Below are 22,554 nucleotides of genomic sequence, written 5' to 3'. Positions count from 1 at the left end.
AACTGAGGTTCTCCAGAGCATCTCAAGCCCTTGAGATTTTGCTTTCCGGAAATTGTCGTGGTCGGTTTGGTTCAGATAAACTCGTAAAAATCCTCTACAGGTTTGGACGTTTCTTACATCGACACCTTGATGATGGCCGCTGAGGGGCATCTGGCTGGAAAAGGCATTTGGTTCTTTGTCTTCATTTGGGGGGAGGGGGGGAAATCACAGTATTTCTTTTCTTCGAATTTTTTCCGCCTATTTTTATTCAGGCTTAAAACTGTTTTCGTGTAGTGGAGAAACTCTCCATATAATTCCAGGAACTGAACTGACTCCATAAGGAAACAAGGGAGGGGCAACTTGGGTGTTGACCCCCAACTGAACTTTACTAACTTTGGGCACAGCGGGTCCTAGAGCAACGCCAGCTTCTGTCCCAGGAGGGTGCAGCCTGCCCTTTGTCCCTGAAGCAGGCACTGGGTCTTTGGAAATTCCCAAGAAGTGCTCACCCGTCGGTGACCAGAAGCCCGGAGCCCTCGGCCCCAAACTCTCCTGCAGCTCGGGCGCCCTCTGCGGGGCTGCTCCGCCTTTCCATACTTCCGGGGCGGGAGAGCTGTGCCCGCCCCGCGGCTAGCCGCTTCTGGGTGACACAAAGGCTCACACATCCACGGACCACTGTGGTTTGCCGGGGCAAGGCGAGGAGGGCCTGTTCTCCAGCCCCGCCCTTCATCCAATGACGGTAGCGGGAGCCTGGCCTGCGACCGCGCTTCTACCCTTCTATCATCTTACGGAGCGAAGACTGTGTACGCTGGCACTGAGCGCCCCCGAATGCAGCCACACGCTCCAGCGCCCAGCTCGTCCGGAGCCAGCGCGCGGGTGGCCGGTCCCGCTCAAGCTCCGTCCCCGCGGCCCCCGCCGGCGCTGCGCCAGGCCAGGTGGCCACCCGGCGCAGGTCCGCGCGCAGGAGTCGGAGGGGCCGCCCACGCCCCGGGTCAACCACGCCCCGCGGGCTCAACCTCTCTCATCCTCTCCCTCTGTCCGGACCGCGCATCAACAGCCCGCTGGGCTCCCGCGGCACCTGCCTCCCGGGAGACGCCAAGTCAGGAAATCTGCGGGCGCCCATAGCAACGGGACGAGCGGTTGCTACACCGAACGGATGTAACCCAGGGCGCGCAGGTTCCATCAACTTTGTCCCTCACTCGCCCCCGTAACCAGGCGCTTCGCCCCGCCCCCCGGCGGCCCGTCTGTAGAACCAGCTCGGGCAATCGCGGCCCCGAAGCCGATGACGTCTGGTCCTCGCTACCAATCCAAGGGCCGCGCGCGGTACGAGGCCCTTACGCGCTTCCGTCGCCCGGCAGGAAGGGGCGTGTGTCGCGCCTGCGCGGTGGCTCTGACGGCCGGCTTGCAGCGCGTGGAGGCTTCTTTGAGCCGCGCGGGTCAGCTCGCCTTCGGGTCCAGGTGGCTCCGGCGGCACTTGGCGCTCGCGGGCCATGTCGTGGCTCTTCGGCATCAGAGGCCCCAAAGGTGATGGCGCGGAGCCGCCGCTGTCCCTGCCGCCCGCGCAGCCTGGGGCCGAGGGCGGTGGGGACCGCGGCGCGGGAGACCGGCCGGCGCCCAAGGACAAATGGAGCAACTTCGACCCGACGGGCCTGGAGCGCGCGGCCAAGGCGGCGCGCGAGCTGGAGCACTCGCGTGAGTGCGGCGGCGTGGGCGAGGGCGGGCAGGGCCCGGGCCGGGGCTCCTCCACCGAGAGCCAGTCCATCGAGCGCCCCGGCAAGTCGTCACTTGGGGGCAGTTAGCCTCTTAGTCGTCTGAGCAATCGCGTGGCAAGTGGCCACTTGTCATGTGACAAAACTGGCCTCCAGGAGTGAACCTGTCCAAACCACCTTTCGCTTGGGCAGGTTCGGGATCCCATCACCCTTGGTACCTTCCCAGATGCCGCACGTCTTTCAAGTGAGGAGACGCGTGCAGAGGGGACTCTCAGAGGTTACAGGTAGCAGGTTCTGGGGCTGGACCCCGGACTTCAGTTACTGCCGAGTGCGGGAGCTTCTTCCCTCTCCTGCCGACGCCACGTGGACCGTCCAAGGCTAGAAATTTGCCACTTAAGAAGGGAAGCGTGCTTGAGGGTTACGGTTTTAGGGAGAATGTAGGAGGCTTGCGTTTATTTTTGGAAAGTACTAGCTTTCAGGTAGGTGAGGTCTGTAAAGCAGCAGGTCAGACCACCCTGATGACTGTCCTGACCCAGGGCCCACAAGGCGTCCGCAGCAACTGGATCTTCACTAAGCCCACATCTTTCCTCCCAACTTCCGTGTCTCCTGTGGCTTTAACAGTTTGTCTCGAGATGTAGTCCAAGTGTTTAAGAGCCTGGAATGTAGAAAATGTTGAATAAACATTGATTGAAAGAATACAGTGGCTCTCAAACTTTTGTTTAAGCAGAGGTGCCCTGTTTTCAAAGGAGACCCTGTAGAGAAGGCTTGTAAGCAGCCTTCCCTGCCCCAGGGGCCACATGAACTTCCTGGGCAGAGGTCTCTGGGCCTGCCTGCCTCAGACGCCCAGAGGGACTTTCAACACTTCTGGATATTTGGGTCTGGGCCCAGGAGAGCCTCTTAGGCCCAGCAGGAACCCCCCCTCACCCCAGAGTGGGTGTATTAAGTTTTCTAGGCAATTTTAATCATCAGATTGGGTTGAGAAACAATGGCTGGGCTTCAGAGCACCTCAGATGGTGACAGACTGTTGACATGTGACCTGATTTCTTGTTAAAGGCTTAATTGCGGGACACCTTTCTGCCTCAGCTCCTTGTAAGTTTCCCTGCTTTTAGCAGCTGAATCCTGAGTGTCGGCTGCCCCGACACTATGCAGTTATTCAGCCCTGTGTGAACAGCCTTGGGCATGTCTGAGGGCCAGGCTGTGGGGCCTCCCCTCCTTTTGTCTGCCCATTCCTCTGAATTGCTCTTGAGTCCCCTGCTCCAGTCTCTGGGTCCCCAGGGCCTGGGCCTCTGCTCTCCCATGGCCGAGCCCTCACTTCCCCACCAAGGAGCCTCCTGCATAGGCCTCAGGTGCCACCTCTTGAAGTTAGGTCCCCCATCAGTCTCCACATCCGGTGACTGTCCCAGATGTGGACTCCATTTCTGTCCCTGCTGTGCTTCCAGGCCTCACTGCTGCCCGGCGGGAGGCGTTTTGCATTTGTCGGCCACCCCTTCCTGTTCTAGGCTGCCCTTCCCAGGGTGCCTGATGCCCCTCTGCCAAAAGCCGCCCTTGACCCCGTCCCTTGCAGACGCGCCAGTTCTCAGGCAGCAGTACCCATTGTGCTCGGCCTTGCAGCTCTTACTGGTTCTCACTGCTCTCCAGCCGGAGCCACCTCCACTGCTTCTCCCAGCAGGACCACCTGCTCTGTCCCTCGGGCCTGTCCACTGTCCCCTTGTTCCCCAGGCCTCCTGCCCTGGGAGGCCAGAGCAGCACGTGTGGCCTTGAGCTGCTGGGTGCTGCAGTCTGCCTGCCTGCATGCGCCATGAGAGCAGGCGCCTAACGGCACCTTGCTGGGGTGGCCCACGTGTCTCCTGGTGCAGAATGATTCCGGGGTGACAAACTGCTATTGTCAGTGTTGACAATCATAGCCTGTGGTCAGTGGGGTACCCAGGACCAGGCCCTGTGCTGGGCGATTCACCTGCTTCCTCTCATCTCACTCCTCTGAGAATCAGTGGGGCGGGGGGGGGGGGGACTCGAATTGTTCCGTTGTCAGGTGAGACTAACCTGGCTTGCCGCAGGTAGCATGGTGAGCAAACCGGGCGTCTGGGTTTAGTCCCAGCCTGGTTGGCCTGTGACCCCCACGTTCTATCCATTGCACTGTTTGCTCCTTGTAGTCAGGGTCAGTTAAAGGGGCATGGCTTCGTGGGTTCCCACGCTCACCAGTGCAGCGGGCTGGGACCCTGGTTCACTCGTGCCACCTCTGTCCAGAGGGGTCCTGACGTAATCTAAGTCTCCGGTCTGGCAGTGGGGTTCTGGGAGGTCCTTGCCCAGCTTTGTTCATGCCCAGTGCACGCCCCAGCGGACCATCCAACCAGGCCTTCCACCACGTCCATCTAATGTGTGGGGTGTGCATACGGTGGCAGTTGAACTCCAAAGAAAAACAGAACTGTGAACATGTTATGCTCTTGCTACGTGTGTGCCGCAGGGGTGATGGGTACCGGGGTTTGCGGCTTCCCTTGAAGGCTTTAGAAAGTAAGAGATCGTGGGGTAGACGGAGGGACATGTGAGGGAGCGAAGTAGGAAGGACAGCATCAGGAGCTGGATTCAAAGCCTCCCCGTCTTCCTCCTGCAAGTCAGACTGACAGTGAAGTACAGCTCACCTTTGAGCACCGCGGGAGTTTGCGTGCCCACTCCACGCAGTTGCTAATCTGCGTGTAACGGAAGTCTGCTCTTCCCATGCGCCGATGGAAAACCGTCTCCAGACTGGTGGAGTCTGTGGATGCGAAACCCAACAATACCGAGCACCAACTGTATATTTATTGAAAAAAATCCACGTACAAGTGGACCCGCACAGTTCAGACCCAGCATGTTCGCGGGTCGGCTGTATTGTTCACAGAATGACAGTCTTCATAGAACTATTTGAGGGACCTGATGCTTAGGCTTTTTGAGCTTGGAGGCTATGGGAAGTTAGTGTTTTTTCCAGACACCCACATATGGACAGATAGGAATTCCACCAATGACAAAACACCTGTGGAAGGTGTGGTCTGAAGAGCCGTCACCCTGCGCACTTGGGCTCATTTGGGGTTTAATTCTCGTTTACTTCTCCCCTTCTTGCCTGCCTGTGCTCGATACCAGTCAATAACATGTCGGAGGCTTGAGAGAAATGTGTGCACCGTGAGAAACAGGACCCTAGCCACGGGCTTGCCTTCTGTTTAATTGGGAAAGGACTGCCACATTGACCTCAACGGGCAAGGGACAGCCTTTCCAATGGAGCCCTCGGAATGTGATGGTCCCCTGGGGGATGATGAGCCCTCGCATGGTGGCCTTTCTGTCGGGGATGAGCAGACATCGGTGATGAGAAGGGGACATTGGCCTTTGGAGGGAGGTCTGAGCAGGAACGAGGGTGGGCACGTGTGCTTGGAGGGTGGGGAGCTGTGGGCTCCCTGGCAGCCCCTCGGCATGCGTGCACACTAACCGGGTACCTGGGTCCTAACGCCCGTGCTTCCCGCAGGACACGCCAAGGAGGCCCTGAGCCTGGCACAGATGCAGGAGCAGACGCTGCAGCTAGAACAGCAGTCCAAGCTCAAGGTGAGTGCCGGGCCCGGGGACGGGGACAGGGATGGGAGGTGCCCGTGTGCGCTGGGCGCCACCTGGATTTGCCTTCTGGCTGGTGGTGAGGAGGGGAATGGGGTGGTGAGAGGCAGGCGCTGGGCCCAGGCGCCGCACACGCATGTCCGCCCCCACAGCGCATGTGGGACGCAGCAGAGGCTGTTGGGGCAGCAAGACTCGAGCTAGACGTCCCGAGTGGGCAGCCTCGGGGGCCTGGGGTTCAGCAGCTGTGTCCTGCAGGAATATGAGGCCGCTGTGGAGCAGCTGAAGAGCGAGCAGATCCGCCTGCAGGCTGAGGAGCGCAGGAAGACCCTGAGTGAGGAGACACGGCAGCACCAGGCCGTAAGCGACAGGGCCGCGCAGGCTCTGGGGTGACCAGGATGGGGGTCCTGGGGTACCTCATGCAGGCTGGGTCTGACCTGGGGACCCGTCGCGGCCCTGGGGTGGCCTTCCGCATACATGTGAGGCCCACAGATCCCTCTGTGCTGCGTGTGACGGGAGCCCGTGTGTCCGCTTGTGTGCTGGCTGACCCAGCAGGTGGGGTGGGCGGCTTTTCCAAGGCCCCAGCGCCCTGTGGAGTCTGGATCCTGCTGGTCTCGGGCCCATCTAGCAGCTTCCGCTGAGCTGTATCCCACTGCTTTGTCCCTCCCCAGAGGGCCCAGTACCAGGACAAGCTGGCCCGGCAGCGTTACGAGGACCAGCTGAAGCAGCAGGTGAGCTCACATGCCTGCACACGAGGGGCACTGTCTCGTCCTCCCTGAGAGCACGGGCCTTCCGGGCAGGTGGTGGGCCAGAGACCAGGGGTGTGGACCCATGGGCTGTCTGCCAATGGTAAGTGCTGGGCCTGGGGGAGCCTTCCCAGGACGCCCGTACGTGCCCATGGGCACACACACCTGCAGGCTCTGCCATGCCTTGCTGTGTGGCCTCAGGCAGAGGCGGGCTGCGACTGCACTTAGGGTTCTCCCAGGTGGGACCTGCGTGGGACATGGCTGTGACAGGTTCATTCATGGGGCTTCAAATGTTTCACCTGCCGTGTGCTTGTAGCTTTTTAAACTAAACTGTCAAGTAAAGACCAGAGTCTTTTATGGGCTGAGCTGCGCTGGGTGGGGCGGGGCTCCTGACCCCAGCCCTTGGTATGTTGTATCCTCTGTGCACATGTCCCTGCTGTGGTCAGACCTGCCTGCCTCGAGCTGTGCAGCGTGCAGGCCCCGGGTTGCCTGTCACCAAGAAGGTCCCTGGGGTGGGGGACACGTCCCACAGACAGAGCAGCCGAACTCTCAGGTCAGTGTTGACTGTTTCCTAATTTTGAGAGCTCTCCCTTTCTCTTGGGGCTTCTGCTCAGCAACTTCTCAACGAGGAGAATTTACGGAAGCAGGAGGAGTCTGTGCAGAAGCAGGAGGCCATGAGGCGAGGTAGGGGTGTTGGGGCCGTGTCCTGAGTCGGCCCAGAGAGGCTGGTGGGTCGAGCGGGTTGGGGGGACCTGCTGTGGACTCCGCAGTCCCCGGCTGAGCCCGTGCTCCCTGCCTTCCCGGGGCAGCCACGGTGGAGCGGGAGATGGAGCTGCGGCACAAGAACGAGATGCTGCGGGCGGAGGCGGAGGCCCGGGCTCGCGCCAAGGCCGAGCGCGAGAATGCGGACATCATCCGCGAGCAGATCCGCCTGAAGGCCGCCGAGCACCGCCAGACCATCCTGGAGTCCATCCGGTGAGGCCACGGCCCCATCGGGCCTCCGGCAGAGCCCTTGGTGGAGTGATGTCCTGCGGCCCCTTCGCACCGGTGGCACTCTATGGGGAGGCTGCCTCCTGGCAGGTCCCTCAGATGCTGACCTGCGGGGCTGGCCTGTCGGAGCTCTTGTCCTTTTCTCTAGTCACGTGCACAGGCCCGGTTCCCTCCTGGTCATGTTGCTGCTTTCCCTGCAGGACGGCTGGCACCCTGTTTGGTGAAGGATTCCGTGCCTTTGTGACAGACTGGGACAAAGTGACAGCCACGGTAAGCACCACTGCCACGTCTTCCCGAGCAGTCTGTCCTGGGCGGAGTGTGTTTGCAGGCAGGGCGGCAGCTGCTTCTGCTCGGGCCCCTCACCTGTGCACACTGGATGTGATGGAGCCCCTGGGTCTGGCTGCTCAGAGCAACTCAGTGTAGACCCGCAGCGCCGGGAAAGGGCCTCAGGGACACGAGAGGAGCTAGAGCTTTGCTTTCTGTCACCCTTTGGAAAGTGCAAGTGGGAACCTGCCCGGCAGCTGCAGCAGTGGGACCCGGCTGAGACCAGGGGGTTGGGATGTGCCGGGGGCCCCTCACACCAAGCTTCAGTGGGGGCTCCCCCTGTCCATTGGGAGGCGGAGGTCGGCCGACCGAGTTCTCAGGGCTCCGGGCCTGTGCTGTGGGGCAGAGGGGCATCGCTGGAAGTAGCTTCTGAAAAGCTCTCCAGCTGCTGCCTGCGTGTGGGCTCTGCCAGGTGCTGCCAGGCTGAGGGGATGATGCCCTAACGGACTCCGACAGTGACCGCTCTCTGAGAAGGAGCCGGGCGTCCCAGCACATCTGCCTTCCTGGAGCCCCTTCCACAAGTGTTTGGCTCTGGACTCCGGGGACATGAGGGGCGGGGGTGAGGCCAGGCCACGCCTCAAGGAAAGCAGGACCCGGACTGTTCTGGGAGGACCAGGGCTCCGGTCGGGGGAACTGACAGCTGGTCAGACTAGTGGTTCTTTAAATGGCCGCTGGATTCACCAGCTCGGGCCAGTGACGTGGGAGAACACAGGCTCCTATCACACTCTGCTCCAACTGTTGTGAGTAAAGCGCCGGGGACCCCACCCGTAGAGTGCCTAGTCGGTAGTGGGGGCCCTGCTGAAAGTGGGTCCAGGTTCCTGGGGAGTCCAGCCTGCAGCCGGGCCAGCCCCTGTGAACTCGGCGGGCCCTCTGGCTTCTGAGTAGGGCTGCCTGGAGGTGGGTGTCAGCTCTACGCCCGGCCACCTCCTTCCGTTTCCTCCTGTTCCCTGCTTCACGCATCAAGCTGCCAGGGCTGCAGCCTCCTCTAAGTTGGCCCTGTTCTGCCCCCCCTGCCCCGGGGGCCCTTGCTCAGAGTGGGTTTCACGTGAGACGGAGACCCAGCATCAGGGCCTGTTTGCAGGGCTGGAGGTTTGGCTCTGTGTCCTCGGTGCCCCTCCCTGGCCCACAGGAGGCGCTCAGGTCGTGCTGTGGGTGTCGCCCGGGACACAGCGTCCTGGGGACTGTCCTGAGGAGGAGTCTGTAAGTGTTTACCTGTCAGTGTTACCATGCAGAGCTGTCACATGATGAAATCAGAGCCAATCGGCATGCTGACCAATTAGCTTTTTTTAAGGAGTTATTGGTTTTGGCTAACCTTGTTTTCCTGGAATAAACTGACTTTCTTTAGTGGAGGTTGTGGCCCACGCTGTGTGCCGCCTGGCCACCCCTCAGAGCCGCTGCGTACAGCCCGAGGTGGCCTCAGCCCGCAGTGTTGAGGCTGAAAGTTGAAAGCTGCAGAGGGAAGCATTGACTCTTGGTTAGAACCTTGGGGTCTGTCATGCAGGGTCTCAGCTCCCATTCCCCACATAAGAACGAAGGATATGGTGAGGCCAAAAAGGAACACCAATGGAGCTATAGATGGGGGGTTCATACCTCTATATTCTCCCTGGCAGCTGGTTGGAGACATAGGAAGCAGGAGCCACACGATCCACCACCTGCCATCCGCTTCTCGCCAACCCACCCCCCTTGCTAACTGTAATCCCTGTTGCTAGCGTAGCCACGGCAGTTATATTAGTGGCTAATGGCTAACTGGTAACAGCTCATGGCCAGCCAGTTACAGCTGATAGCCATCTACTACCAGAGCCAGGATCTTTCCATGTGAGGCCAAGAGTCTGGAAACTGCTCTCTGGGACTCTGTCCCCACAGGGACTTGCTCACCAGCTTACGTCAGACCCTGCCAGCCATCGTGAGCATCACAGAACACAAAGGGAGGGGTTTAAAGAGGTTAAAAAACCTGTAAAAAACCCGAGGCTACAGCCCTGGAGCTTTGCCAGACATGCAGAGTTGGCTCCAAGTGCCAGCTTTTCACAGTCCACTAGTGGGCCTAACATTGGCAGCTTGTTCACACGAGAATCCAGACAACGTTTGTGCGTTGTCAGGTGGCTGAGTCTCTTAACATTCATCTTTGGCAGCATGGGCTGGTGGTCAGTCCTGGCCGGCCTGCTGACAGCTCTCTGCTGGGTGACACGAGGGGTTCAGTGGGGAAAGTGCCCTTGGCTGTCTTTCCCAGTGATAAGCTGTCTGTGACTTGAGTGTTTACCTTCTGAGCTGGATAGACTCACGGAGGGGTAGTTGTGGAGAAAGCTGGACGACATGTGAAGGTCGCTGGAATCGGAGCCCCTCATCTCGCTGTGTCATCTAAAACTGGTTCATGTGGCCTAGGAGTCAGCCTTTCGCTGTGGGAATAGTTTTTAGTTCTACAGTGTTGCTATAGGTTCTGGAAGCCTCTCATTGCATGCAACGCCCGGTCAGGTGCCCGAGCTCCCACCCTGGTGTTGGGTTTGCCCCCCTTCGGCCTGGGGGTCAGCTGGAACCTCCCTGGTCCTGTTAGTAGCTTTCTGAGAAAGGTGTTTGGGGTCAGCTTTTGGGTATCTTGTCTTCTGCAGTTGTGTGGGTGTGGGGCTTGGGTTTGGTGATTGTCCTGTGTGACCCCTGCTGGATGGAGGTGGTGAGGGCCCGGTGTCAGCAGCTGAATTACGCGGCGGGAGAGGGTGTCACTCATCTTTCTGCCTCCCTGCTCCAGGTGGCCGGGCTGACACTTCTGGCTGTCGGGGTCTATTCTGCCAAGAACGCCACATCTGTCGCGGGGCGGTACATTGAGGCCAGGCTGGGAAAGCCATCCCTGGTGAGGGAGACCTCTCGTTTCACGGTGCTGGAGGCTCTGCGGCACCCCCTGCAGGTAACTGTGGGCCTGGCTGTGGCGAGGGACTGGTCCTCACTGGAGCTGTCCCACTGTTCTTTCTGGCGTTTCAGCCGGACTGTGAACACGTGTCATCCTTTCCTCCTTTTTTGCCTAAACACTGTCCACTTCCTCCTGCATCTTAGATTTGCTTTTGGCGTTTTCTTCCTTGACGCTGCCACTAGGGTTCTGTTTGCGTCAGCACTGGGGGCCTCACACCAGTCCTCCCAGTCACCTCTAGGTCTGTTGGTCTGACCAGCCCCCTGGGTCAACTTTGGGGTATTTACAAACTACTGGGACTCCCATGTGCCACTGTCCTGTAAGAGAAGTTGCTGGAAGTAATGGTGTAAGCTGCTGCCCAGGGGGCCGGGCTTCCCGCTCAGCATCAACCACATGCTGTGTGTTCCCACGGGCTGCAGCTGGATCTCTTATTGGTCGCTCGTGCATTGTGGGTGATTGAAAAAAGAAAGGTTAAAAAGAACCTGGATGTCACCCAGCCCAACAGCACAGATGGCCTCATCTGCCAGCCTTCTAAAGCGGGGCGAGTCACATGTGTCCTGGGGGGTGAGCCCCGTGACCCATTGCTAGGTGGCTGCACTGTGGGCCGCGATAACCCCGACATCCGTTCTCCCACAGGTCAGCAGGCGGCTGCTCAGTAAGCCTCAGGACGCCCTGGAGGGCGTGGTCCTCAGCGTAAGTGGTGCTGCCCACGGTTGGGGTGGGGGTGTGGGCAGGCGTCCCCTTCTGAGCCCGGCCTGGGATGAGCTGCCTCTTGGGCTGGCTGTGCCACTCAGGAGGGACAGACTCAGCAACAGAGCAGCACCCACACCGTTTTGTGTCCCCCCCCCCAGCCCAGCCTGGAGGCACGTGTGCGGGACATCGCCATAGCGACGAGGAACACCAAGAAGAACCGCAGCCTGTACAGGAATGTCCTGATGTACGGGCCGCCTGGGACCGGCAAGACGCTGTTTGCCAAGGTGAGAGGCGGGCGGCGATGCCGCTGCGGAGCTCTTACTGACGGTGCGCCTTGCAGGCTTCAAAGGGAGGAGACTATGCTCCCCTGCCCACCCCGCCCTCCCTTCGCCCTGCCCTGCCCTCGCTTTGCCCCGCCCACACTTTGCCCCGCCCTTGCTTCGTCCCGCCCCATCCACGCTTTGCCCCGCCCCTCCCCTTGGCCCACGTCCCGCCTCCTCCCCAGAAACTCGCGCTGCACTCAGGCATGGATTACGCCATCATGACCGGTGGGGACGTGGCCCCCATGGGGCGGGACGGTGTGACCGCCGTGCACAAGGTCTTCGACTGGGCCAACACCAGCCGGCGCGGGTGAGCGGGCACCTCCCCAGACAGGACCCTGGTGCGCACTCCCAAGGCCTGGTTCCTGGCGGCCATCTGGCTCCTGCTGGGAAGAGGGTTGGTGACTTCGCTGCAGGCTGTCCTAGTGTTCATGTGTGAGGCCGGAGCCGCCTCTGCCTGCCTCTGGCAGCACCGGGACGGGGAGGGGTCTGAGAGAAATTCACCCAGTGCGGTTTCCTTCCGCTGGTGCCTGCGCTGGTCACAGGAGCCACCCGGATGCAGCGGGCGTGTGTTTAACTTAGTGCCACGTTCGGGTGTTCTGCGTGCTCTCGTCCTTTCTCCTGCCTGATGTTGGCACTTGGCATGCCCACTGAGGTTGAGGTCTGGGGTCCCAAAGACTGTGGAGGGCAGCATGTGGTTGGGGTTCCTGAACTCCTGAGTGCGTCCCAATTAGGCAGCCCCTCTCCTTCACAGCCTCCTTCTCTTCGTGGATGAAGCGGACGCCTTCCTCAGGAAGCGAGCGACCGTGAGTATTCCAGAAGCCTTTGTCTGGTGGGTGGGCCTGGGCGGTGTGTGTGGTACTTGGGCCATCAGGGCATCCAGGCAACGTGTGTGCTTTCTGGGAGGGCGGTGGCTGAAGACCGCCCAACCCTGCTCCTCATTTTGCAGCTTTTCTCCATTTTGTTTGAACTGCACAGGTTATACCTGTGATAGTTTTTAGAATATTCTTGAAGTTAAATTCCGGCCATCAAGTTTAGATCCCTGAAGATGCTGCTGAGCTCCTGGGCGGAGTGGAGGCCCTGCCATCCTGGGCGTGCACTGGGCTGCTTAGAGCCCTGCTGCTCAGGCTGGTACCTCAGCCTGACGCCAGAACCTTCTCTGTGCAGGAGAAGATAAGCGAGGACCTCAGGGCCACCCTGAACGCGTTCCTGCACCGGACAGGCCAGCACAGCAGCAAGTGAGGGCTGCCCACCGGCTCCAAGCACTTTCCTTCATCCGCCCTGCTGGTCAGCTGTGTGGCTGCCATGCCAGACATGTCACCCTCACGTGCTGTGGCTGCTGCAACCAGAGATCCCCAGGGAGTTGTGTGGGGTCCTCACAGCCTCCCACAGAGGGAAACCAAGCCACTGCCTGAGCTTGCATACCTGACCCATGTGCCTGTGGTGGCTAGACAGTGTCCCCGCCCTGGGCCGTGCTGTGTCCTCCACCCGTGTGATGGGAACGGCCAGTCCAGCATAGTACGGTGCTCGTGGGGGTCACTGAGAAGACAGGCCAGGGTCTCAGGCAGAGCTGGGCAGCAGTCCTGTCCACAGGTCACTGTCCCTGGCATCTCCAGCTGCCCTGGACATGGGCTGGCCCCTTCCCAGTCCCACTCTTCTGCATTGGCGAGGCCCCTCTAGTCCCCTGCCACTGGTCACCTAGCGGGCACCCTGCCCTGCTGGTCAGCTGTGTAGCTGCTATGTCAGACATGTCGCCCTCACCTGCTGTGGCTGCTGCAACCAGAGATCCCCAGGGAGCTGTGTTTGTGTTCCTGCTGAGTTGGCATGTCTGCTCAGCTGAACCCGAGGCTCTGCAACCCCGGCTCCTAGTCCGGGAGGGACAGAGGTCTGTCTCAGACCCTGGGATCCCTATTCCCCCTGGGCACACTGAGGCGTATCCAGCCACCCCATCAGGCCGGGTCTGTGGTTAGAGAAGCGTGAAGTCGGGCAAGAACATAACTGCTGGATGGAGGGCGAGCAGCAGAGGGCAAAGCTGGGTCTTCCTGGGGTTTTCTGAGTTAGAAAGCTGCCAAGTAGAATCTGCTAGAAAGCTCCCCTGTGTGGGTTTAAGAGGGCCAGGGCAGCGGGCAGCGGGCAGTGGGCTCCTGGCTCCGCAGCCTCTCAGCTCCCATGGGCTCTGTTGCTGCAGGTTCATGCTGGTCCTGGCCAGCAACCAGCCCGAGCAGTTTGACTGGGCTATCAACGACCGCATAGATGAGATGGTCAGCTTCGAGCTGCCACGGCAGGAGGAGCGGGAGCGCCTGGTGAGAATGTATTTTGACAAGTATGTTCTTAAACCAGCCACAGAAGGAAAGCAGTAAGTGTCCTGGGCAGCCCAGCGCTGCTCCCGCCCTGTCACACTGGGGCCCTCCCAGTGCCACCTCCCCAGGTGTCTCAGCCCCGCCAGCTCCACTCTGGGTGCTGTTCCCTCGTCCTAACCTGTGGCTTCCGTGGGCTTAGGGTGGGGTTATGTGTGGCTTCGTCACTGGAGGCCCTGCTTCCCATCCTGCTGCCCCCTGTGCTGCCCACCTGCTTGGCCTCCATTCCCCGTCCAGCTCTGCCAAGTTTTGAGTTGCCAGCCCAGTGTCATGCACTACAAGCGTCTCTGTCCTTAATCACTTGGGTCCCCTAAGGAAACAGAGCCCAGGCCACAGTCAGGCCTGGGTAGTTGGGGCCATGATGGCCAGTTGGGACCCTGCTGTGCTTCCCTGAGACCACTGTCCACTGCTGTGCCCTGCATCCGGAGCCTGCAGCCGTGCCAGCACACAGCAAGGCCCCTGTTCTGCAAAGCCCACCAGGTGGGGTGGCGCCATCCACGCTGTCTGGAGTGTTCCCGATCAGCAAAGTCTGGGCTATTTTAACCATGTCTGGGGGCCGAGTCTCAGCAGGGCTGACCTGAATCCTGTGGGCGGCAGCGAGAGCGCTTTCCATTCCGGACGTACTCTGCCTGCCTCGCTGTGCTGCGCTGCCTGCCTCGAGCGCCATTATCTGGGCTCCTTCCCCTCCGCCCCCAGTTGGCTCCAGCCCCCCCAGCCCCTAGGGGCCCACCCTGGCCAGGCTGTAGCCCAGCCTGCCCGGGAAGGGACCCACACACACGCGTCTCCCAGTCGCGGCATTGGCTTTCCTCCCTTGGAGTTTCCACTTGCTGACTCGGTAGCTCATCCCTGATGGCTTTTAGCTGCCGTGCCGTTTGGGAATGAGAGGGACCTTGGTCGTGTCCCTGGGGTGGGCATTGAGGCCCCTCCATTCTCGCACGTCCTGACCGGCGCCGCAGCTGCCCCTGCAGTGCACCACACTCTGCCGTCCTTTCCTCAGCCCTGCCTGGACCCCGGCCCTGGGCTCCAGGAAGGAAGGAAGGGTGGCATGGGCAGATGTGCCCGTTGTGGGGTTGGCACGGGCCCCGCCTGGGGTTTCCTGCACAGGCATCTCCCCTGACAGAACGTCCCAGCCCTCCCTCCGTGGGGGGCTCTGGGGCCCTCACAGGGCTCTATTCTTGCCCTGGGTGTCACTTGGCAACTCCTTCCTGCTAGGCGCTTGAAGCTGGCCCAGTTTGATTACGGGAAGAAGTGTTCAGAGATCGCACACCTGACAGAGGGCATGTCGGGCCGGGAGATCTCCCAGCTTGCTGTGGCGTGGCAGGTGAGTTGGGGACATGTGCCCTGCGGGTGTGAGCTGCACCAGTGCGAGACCCTCAGTTATTTGAAGGCGGCCATGCTGCCTCTGCCTTCCCCAGGGTGCTTGTGTTGAAGGATTTTCTGTGCCCAGATGAGAGGCGCACTGCTGGACTTTCCAGCTGCACCACCTGCCTCCGCCCTCACGGTGGGGAGCATGGGGGGGGCTGTCGGGGGCCGCCTCCTTATTGTCCAAGTCAGACAGGGTCTTCTGGAAAGGAGCCTCATGTCATGTGGGCATCAAGGTTCTGTGGGCCTGTGCTCAGCGGCTTTGTTCCAGCTGGGCCCAGGGTATTTGGTGCTGGGGGTGCCAGGGGGACACAGCCTGGGTCGGATGTGTCCCATGAGCTGTCTGTGGGCTCATCAGAGGGCAGGTGGAATGAGGAACCAGGAAGTGACTCTGACCTGGTAGGTGTCAGGCATCCCCTCTCTAGGTGCAGGCCACTGGCGCGGAGCGTGTGCTGAGGGAAAGCCAGTGTGTTCTAGCCTTCAGGGTAGGTTCACTGGTCTCCAGGGCAGGCTCGACCATGAGATTTGACTTCATCCCCATGGAGTGGCTCAGGGCACACAGGACAGAGGGGCTGTCATCATTCCCCGACACCCAAGTTTTCTTCCCAGCAGCAGCTCCATGGGTGCCCAGGGCAGGGGAACCCACTGGCCCATCCAGGAGGCATTTGCTCCTTGGTTGCTGCTGGGTGGAGAGTGCTGAGTGGCTCATGTCTGCAGCCAGACCGCTGCTTCCCGCTCGCATTGCTGTCCCCACAGCGCCTGCACTTGTGTCTTCTCAAGCTTTGTGACAGCCCAGCCACCATGAGTTTAGAAATGCTTGAAATGAATGTGTTTTATTAACTAAGTACACATCTACCAGGTACACGGGCGATGTATTAGTCAGATGTATTAGTCAGAATGACCTGGGCTCTGCTGCTGGAAAAAACAGACCCGATTGCAAGCCCACCTCCACGTGGGTCAGCTAGCAGCTCTGCTCCCACCACCAACAAAGGGGAGGACAGGGCCACCATAACCAAATGCTACAGCCCAGGGGCCTTAAACAGACATTTACTTCGTGGTTCTGGAGGCTGGAAGCACTGGGCCAGGGTGCCAGCATGGTGAGGTTCTGATGAGGGAGGGCTCTCCTCTGGCTTTTCGACGGCCACCTTCTCACGTCCCCACAGCAGAGACAGAGAGCTCTGGTGTTGCTTCTTGTCCTGTAGGATCAGGGCCCCACCCCCATGACCTCATCTCACACTAATACTTCCAATGCTGCCACACTGGGGGTCAGGGCTCGGACATGTGGACCTGGGGGGACACAGACACTCAGCTTGCCCTGGCTCTCAGTGTTTGCACCAAGACCCACACACCTCCCTTCTCTTCGCACCTCGTGGCCAAGCCAGGTGACAGGCCACGTGTGCCTGGCGGGTGGAGAGCTGGGGAGTATGACCCCACACCAGCATGAGGCAGTGAATGAACGCAGAGTCTGAGGAGTGCTCTGGGGTCTGGTCCTCACACCAGGTGCACCCGGGAGCTGTGCCGTCACCGGGGCCCGAGGCTGTTAGTCCTACCGCGCATAAGAGGACAGCAGAGGGCAGGGAGGAGGAACTAAGTGCTGTGTGAGGCCCAGCACCTCTGAGGGATGTGGTCCTCCGTGTGTCTGCCTGCAGGCGTGTGGCACTGGGTGGTGGGGTTGCCCCCCCCGCCCTGCCCTCCCTGCAGGCGGGTCGCCCAGGGGCACTTGTACACTTCTCTGAAGCCCACCTGGGTGGTGTGGCACGGACCCCACTGCAGCCTTGCCCCCAGCACACTGGTTTTGTCAACAAAGTTCACGCCTCTTATCACCCTGAGTCACCTAGGGATTTACTGCTCACGTTGTAACCATTGCCAAGTGCATAGCTCAGACATTCAGCACACTCACCCCGTGCAGCCGTCACCACCACCATCTCCAGAACTTTCCATCTTCACAAGCTGAACCGCTGTTCCTGTTAGACACTCACTCCCCAGCCCTCCCCCAGGCCCTGGCACCACGTCCCATCTTCTGTCTCTGGGGGTTGGACCCCGCCAGGGGCCTTGTATAAATGGAGTCAGGTGGTACTTGTCCTTCTGTGACTGGCTTATCTCAGCACAGTGTCCTCAGGGTCCATCCTCGCTGTGGCCTGTGTCAGAATCTTCCTTCTTACGGCCGAATACTCTCCCTCTGTGTGGATGGACACGGTTTGCTTGTCCGTCCGTCATCCGTCCATCCATCCATGGATGCCTGGGTGGCCCACCTCTCGGCGACTGAGTGACACCACTGAGGATGTGGGTGTACACGGACCTGTTCCAGACCCTGTGTTGACAACTTTGGGGACACACAGAGTGGGGTTGCTGGGTCCCGTGGCCATTCTGTTTAAGTTTTGGGGACCTCCACACCGTTGTCCCCAGCGGTGGCACCGTTTTACCCTCCCGCCCGCCGTGCACCGGTCCCCACTTCCCTCGTCCTCGCCAACACGTTATTTTCTACTTGGGTGACGGGTGTGATCTGAATCGCATTTCTCTGGTTAGTGGTGTCGAGCATCTTTTCGCGTGCTTATTAGTCATCTCTCTTTGCCATTTCTTCTTGAATTGTCAGTTCAAGTCCTTTACCCATTTTTGAATTGGGTTTTTTGTTGTTGAATTGTAGGCGTTCTTTATATATTCTGGATGTTAACCTTTTCTCAGACATGTGAATTGCAAATACTTTCTCCCGTTCCGTGGGTTGCCTTTTTTACTCTGTTGATAGTATTCTTTTATGCATAAAAGTTTTTAATTTCAATAAAATCCAGTTCATCCTTTTTTTTTCTTTTGTCACCTGTGCTTTAAGTGTCACAGCCAAGATATGATTGTTACATCCAATGTCTGCAAGCTTTTCTCCCATGGTTTCTTCAGAGATTGTTATAGTTTGAGGTTATATGTTTAGGTCTTTAATGCATGTGAGTTAATTTTTGTATGTGGTGTTGGGGGAGGGTCCCACTTCATTCTTTTGCGTGTGGCTGTCCAATTGTCCCAGCACCATATGTTGAAAAGACTGCTTTCCCCATCGAATGGCCTTAGCATGCTTGTTGGAAATCATTGGACCATAGACATGAGGGTTTATTTCGGTGCTCTCCGTTCTGTTCCACTGCTCTGTATGCCTGTCTTTATGCCAGGACCACACTGATTTGATCACTGTAGCTTTGTAGTAAGTTTTTAAATCAGGAAGTGTGATGACTCCAGCTTTGTTCTTATTTAAGATTGCTTTGGCTGTTTGGGGTCCCTTGAGATTCCATATAGATTTTTATGGTGGGTTTTTCTATTTCTGCAAAAAAAATCATTGGATTTTGATAGGGATTATGTTGAATCTATAGATTCCTTTGTGTAGGATTGATATTTTAACAATATTAAATTTTCCAGTGCATGAACAGAGAGATCTTTCTATGCTTTGATGTCTTCATTTCTTTCAGCAAGATTTTGTAGTTTTCAGTGTCGTCTTTCACCTCCTTAGTTAATTCCTAAGTATTTTATTCTTTTGGATGTTACTGTAAATGGAATTGTTTTCTTAATTTCCTTTCCAGATTGATCATTGGCATTGTATAGAAACACAAATGGGTTTCTTTTGTGTTGATTTTATATCCGGCAACTTTGCTGAATTTATTACTTTTTTTAAAAAACACATTTTCCCCCCTTTCTTCTGCCTCCCCGCCCGCACTCCGGTTCAAGCCGTTGTTTCTCAGTCTAGTTGTGTAGGACACAGCTCTCTGATCCATGCTGGTGTTATGAGCCTTGCGCTCCCCCTGGATGAGGCAGTCGGTTGCCAGTTGTTGGTTGTCTGCTCACAGCGGCTCATGGCAGCTCTCGCCGGCTGCCGGCCACTCATGCTGGCCACTGGCCACTGTTGGCAACACACGGTAGCCCGTGGCAGCACACACACAGCAGCTTGTGGCAGCTCACGCCAACCTTTGGCAGCTCGTGGCTGCCCAGCTCCAGGGAGAGCCGTTGTTCACAATTTTAGCTGTAGAAGGCACAGCTCACTGGCCCATGTGGGAATCGAACCGGCGAGGTCGGCGTTAGGAGCACAACGCTCCAAACACCGGAACCACTGGGCCAGCCCCAAATTTATTACTTTTAAGTTTTTTTTTGGAATCTTTAGGTTTCCTACATGTAAGATTGTATCACCTATAAAACAGATAATTTTATTCTTCCTTTCCAATCTGGATTGCTTTTTTATTTCTTTTTCTTGCCTAATTGCTCTGGCTAGAATTTCCAGTGCTGTGTTGAACAGACATGGTGAGAGCAGGTATGCTTGTCTTGTTCCTGATCTTAGAGGAAAAGCGTTCAGTCTTTCACCGTTGACATGTTTGTTGTGGGTCTTCCATGTGTGGCCTTAAACATGTTGAGGAAATACCCTCTATTCCTAGATGATTGAGCGTTGTCATCAAGAAAGGGTGTTGGATTTTGCCAAATGCTTTTTCAGCATCAATTGACGTGATACAAAGGCTCTTGCCCTTCATTCTTCAGTGTGTGGCACATCTTGTTGATGATTTTCCTGTTAAACCCTGGGATAAATCCCACCTCGTCACACAATGGAACCCTTTCAATGTGCTCTGCATTTGGGTTGCTGGCATTTTGTTGAAGATTTTTACATGTGTGTTCATCAGGAGTGTTGGTCTGTAGTTGACTTTCTTTGCGGTGTCTTTGTCTGGCTTTGGTGTCAGGGTTATGCTGGCCTCCTAGAGAACAAGTTAGGAGGTGTTTCCTCCTCCTCAGTTGTCTGGGAGACTTGGAGAAGGACTGATACTAGTTCTTCCTTCAGCATTTGGTAGAATTAATACCCCAGTGAAGCCATTAAGTGCAGGGCATGCCTTTTTTTCTTTCTTTAGTGTACTGTTTTAGTTTTGAATAATTCCAGGTTCACAGAAAAGTTGCAAGGATAGTGCAGAGGGTTTCCATGCACCTGTCACCCCCAGTGTGTGGTGACTGTGTCAGCACGAAGCACGTGTGCCACGTCACTGTCCAGTCCTCCTCAGACTTGATCTTCCTGGGCCCCTCATATCACCTCCGGCTCCTCGGAGCTGTGACAGTCCCTCAGATGTCCCTGGCAGTTTTGAGAACTGCTGGCCAGGTGTTATATGTAGAATGCCCCTCATCGGGTTTGTCTGATATTCTCATGATTAGACTGGGATTGTGGGTTTGGGGGAGGGGACCCTAGAGGTGAGGTCTTCCGGTCACATCACGTCGGGAGCACCTGATGTCCACATGGCACCTCAGAAGTTCACCTGCACGGCGTGGCTAAGGTGGTGCCCGCGGCCTCTCTCTCTGGTATGGTCACTGCTCCCCCTTTCCCTTGTTTATTTGAAAGCACATCACTGAATCCAGCCCTTTCTCAATGGGGGTCCAGTCCCTTGGGGGGACATGTCCACTCATGCTCTGCGATTCTGGGAGGAGCAGCTGCACTCTGTCTGCCCCTTCATGCCAGGGTTGCTGCTGCCGTTTTCAGACCCTGACCCGTGTGAGCCCCAGGGGTGGACCGTCCCCCTTAGGGACTCCTACCCCCTCCACTGCTTTTTAGGGCCCCTGTGCTATTTGCAGGAGGGTGCGTTGCCTTGGCCAGGCACTGAGTGAGGACAGGGCTGCCTGTGTGAGCAAAACAACTGGTCATCTCAGATGATAGGAACTTGCTCACGATGCCACATGTGCTGTGGCCGCTCAGATAGTGGAGATGTACAGCTGGTCTGGCTCAAACCCCCTGCTCGGTGGGCACTGCATGCTGTCCTCACAGAACAGAGGGCTGAGTGACAAGAAGCAGGTGGGGTACTGGGGCATCTGGGTGGGGTCACCCAGAGGTGTCCTGCCTGGCAGCCGAGGTGCTGTGGGCCACACCTGGGCCTGCTTAACAAAACTTGGGTGCCTCATCCAGGCGTCCGGCCAAGTTCTGGGCTGGGAGTGCAGAGGTGCCCCGCTCTTAGCAGCTCACGGTTCTGGAAGGACTGTTTGCAGACAGTGGGCATCCTGTGAGAGGCACATCCTGGTGGACGATGGCTGCTCCGTGGTTGGGGGCAGTTTGGACTGGTGGGGCCACTCTGACCGCATCAGAATTGCTGGGGGTTCCTGGGGCGCTCTGCCTAGGGGCCCTGCCCTCCCCTCCGTGTCAGTGAGTCTTCCCCATGACCAAGGTGGCTGTCATCTGTGCCCTGCCCCTAAGGGCAGCTCTGCTGTCTGAGAAGCAGTGGCCCTCTGGGTCTGCGGTGGGGGCTGGGCTCCTTCCTGAGCGCTAGCCTGGGGCTTTCTGATTTTATAAGGTCAGTGAAACTCAGTGAAGTGAGAAGGCAGCTGGTGGCAGCTCTGGGCTGCAGATGGCCTGTGAGCATACGTGTGTGTGCACACTTGTGTGCACAGGGAGGCAAGGCTTGTGCCAACAGCAGTAGGCATGTGTGTTTTGCTGGGAGGCCAGGCCCCTCCTGAGGCTGCATGCAGGCCCAGGGGGAGGGTGTTGGCCAGCCACCCCACCTTGGACTCAGCATCTCCAGCTTTGCCCCCACCTGCCCTTGCCCCACAGGAGGCACTTGGATTCTGGAGGGCATCTCCCTGAGCCAGGCTGTGGGTGGGGGGAAGCAGCTGTGAGGGTGGGCCCGCCAGGCTGTCTAGTCCCTGGGCCTGGCCTGCAGGGCCGTGGTTCCTGGTACCTGGTGGGCTCTGAAAGCCTGAGGGTGGGAGACCCTGGCCAGGTAGCCCCTCTGGGTGCCCTGCCTCAGTGCTGTCTTTCCCTGCTAGGCCATGGCCTATGCATCTGAGGATGGGGTCCTCACCGAGGCCATGATGGATGCCCGGGTCCAGGACGCCATCCAGCAGCACCGACAGAAGATGCAGTGGCTGAAGGCTGAGGGGACCACGCCAGATGGTGGCCGGCCCCCACTTCTGAGTGCACGGACTGAGTGAGCTGGGCCTTGATACCTGGGGACCCTGGGCACACTGGCCTGCTGGCGTTGCCCAGAGGAAACAGCGAGGTGCCCACGTCTCCCAGTGGCCAGTAGGGTGCTGGGCAGCTGCCCCCCTCCCCCCCGCAGCTTTTACTGCCCCTGCTCAGGGCCGGGGCAGCATTAAAGACCTCTGCTTAGGACCAGCTGCACCTGTGGCGTCTTTGTGGTGGGAACCCAACCACTCCAGGCTGTGGTTTTGGCTGGGGAGGGTCAGGCTGGGGCTACCCCTAGAACTCTCCTAGGAGACGTGTCTCCAAGCCAGGCCCAGGGGCAGCGGCCAAGCTGCACCAGCCCCGATGGCTGGCTGCTGCAGCTCTGACCAGCACTGGTCAGGGGGTGACTGCCCAGTGCCACCTGGGCCCAGAACCCAATGAGGGGTGAGCAGAGCAGGCCCCGTGCAGCTGGTCAGAGCTGCCCACCACTGCAGGAGGGAGAGAGAGGCACCCTGCACACATCTGTGATTGCTGTCAGGCACCTGGTGGGAGGCTGCACTTGAGACTGGAGACCCCCGACCTGCTGGCCAGGGTCATCCTGTGCTGCGGGACTGCAGCTCTCCCTCAGTTGGAGTTGGAATCGTTTTGTCCAGAATGTAATAAAAACTGACACCATACCTCGGAGTGTCTTATCTCCTGGTTGAAGTGAGGGGCGGGGCTTGGAG

The 22,554-nt window shown here is 58.4% G+C and overlaps 1 protein-coding gene across 1 annotated transcript; it reads left to right on the top strand.

Annotated features, from left to right (window-relative positions):
* Positions 1-613: 613 nt before the first annotated feature.
* Positions 614-22,506, top strand: LOC109434821 (ATPase family AAA domain-containing protein 3). The gene is made up of 16 exons (XM_019712124.2): positions 614-1,668; positions 5,173-5,249; positions 5,511-5,612; positions 5,924-5,983; positions 6,613-6,682; positions 6,808-6,973; positions 7,189-7,258; positions 10,053-10,208; positions 10,845-10,901; positions 11,060-11,185; positions 11,407-11,531; positions 11,976-12,027; positions 12,389-12,459; positions 13,410-13,577; positions 14,791-14,899; positions 21,691-22,506. The coding sequence occupies exons 1-16, from the start codon at positions 1,467-1,469 to the stop codon at positions 21,853-21,855; spliced, it is 1,776 nt and encodes a 591-aa protein (XP_019567683.2). The 5' UTR covers positions 614-1,466; the 3' UTR covers positions 21,856-22,506.
* Positions 22,507-22,554: the final 48 nt, after the last annotated feature.

This window comes from Rhinolophus sinicus, linkage group LG06 (assembly GCF_036562045.2).
Source record: "Rhinolophus sinicus isolate RSC01 linkage group LG06, ASM3656204v1, whole genome shotgun sequence".
Lineage (NCBI taxonomy): Eukaryota > Metazoa > Chordata > Mammalia > Chiroptera > Rhinolophidae > Rhinolophus > Rhinolophus sinicus.
The sequence above is the reverse complement of the archived record's forward strand: the minus strand, read 5'-3'. Positions and strand labels throughout refer to the sequence as shown.

What these genes read in the sequence shown, in the direction of transcription:
- LOC109434821 (XM_019712124.2), top strand. Translation starts at nt 1,467, where the DNA reads ATGTCGTGGCTCTTCGGCATCAGAGGCCCCAAAGGTGATGGCGCGGAG. An exon ending in GGGACAAAGTGACAGCCACG is followed by an intron (nt 7,259 to 10,052) that starts GTAAGCACCACT and finishes TCCCTGCTCCAG; the next exon opens with GTGGCCGGGCTGACACTTCT. An exon ending in CTCTGCGGCACCCCCTGCAG is followed by an intron (nt 10,209 to 10,844) that starts GTAACTGTGGGC and finishes GTTCTCCCACAG; the next exon opens with GTCAGCAGGCGGCTGCTCAG.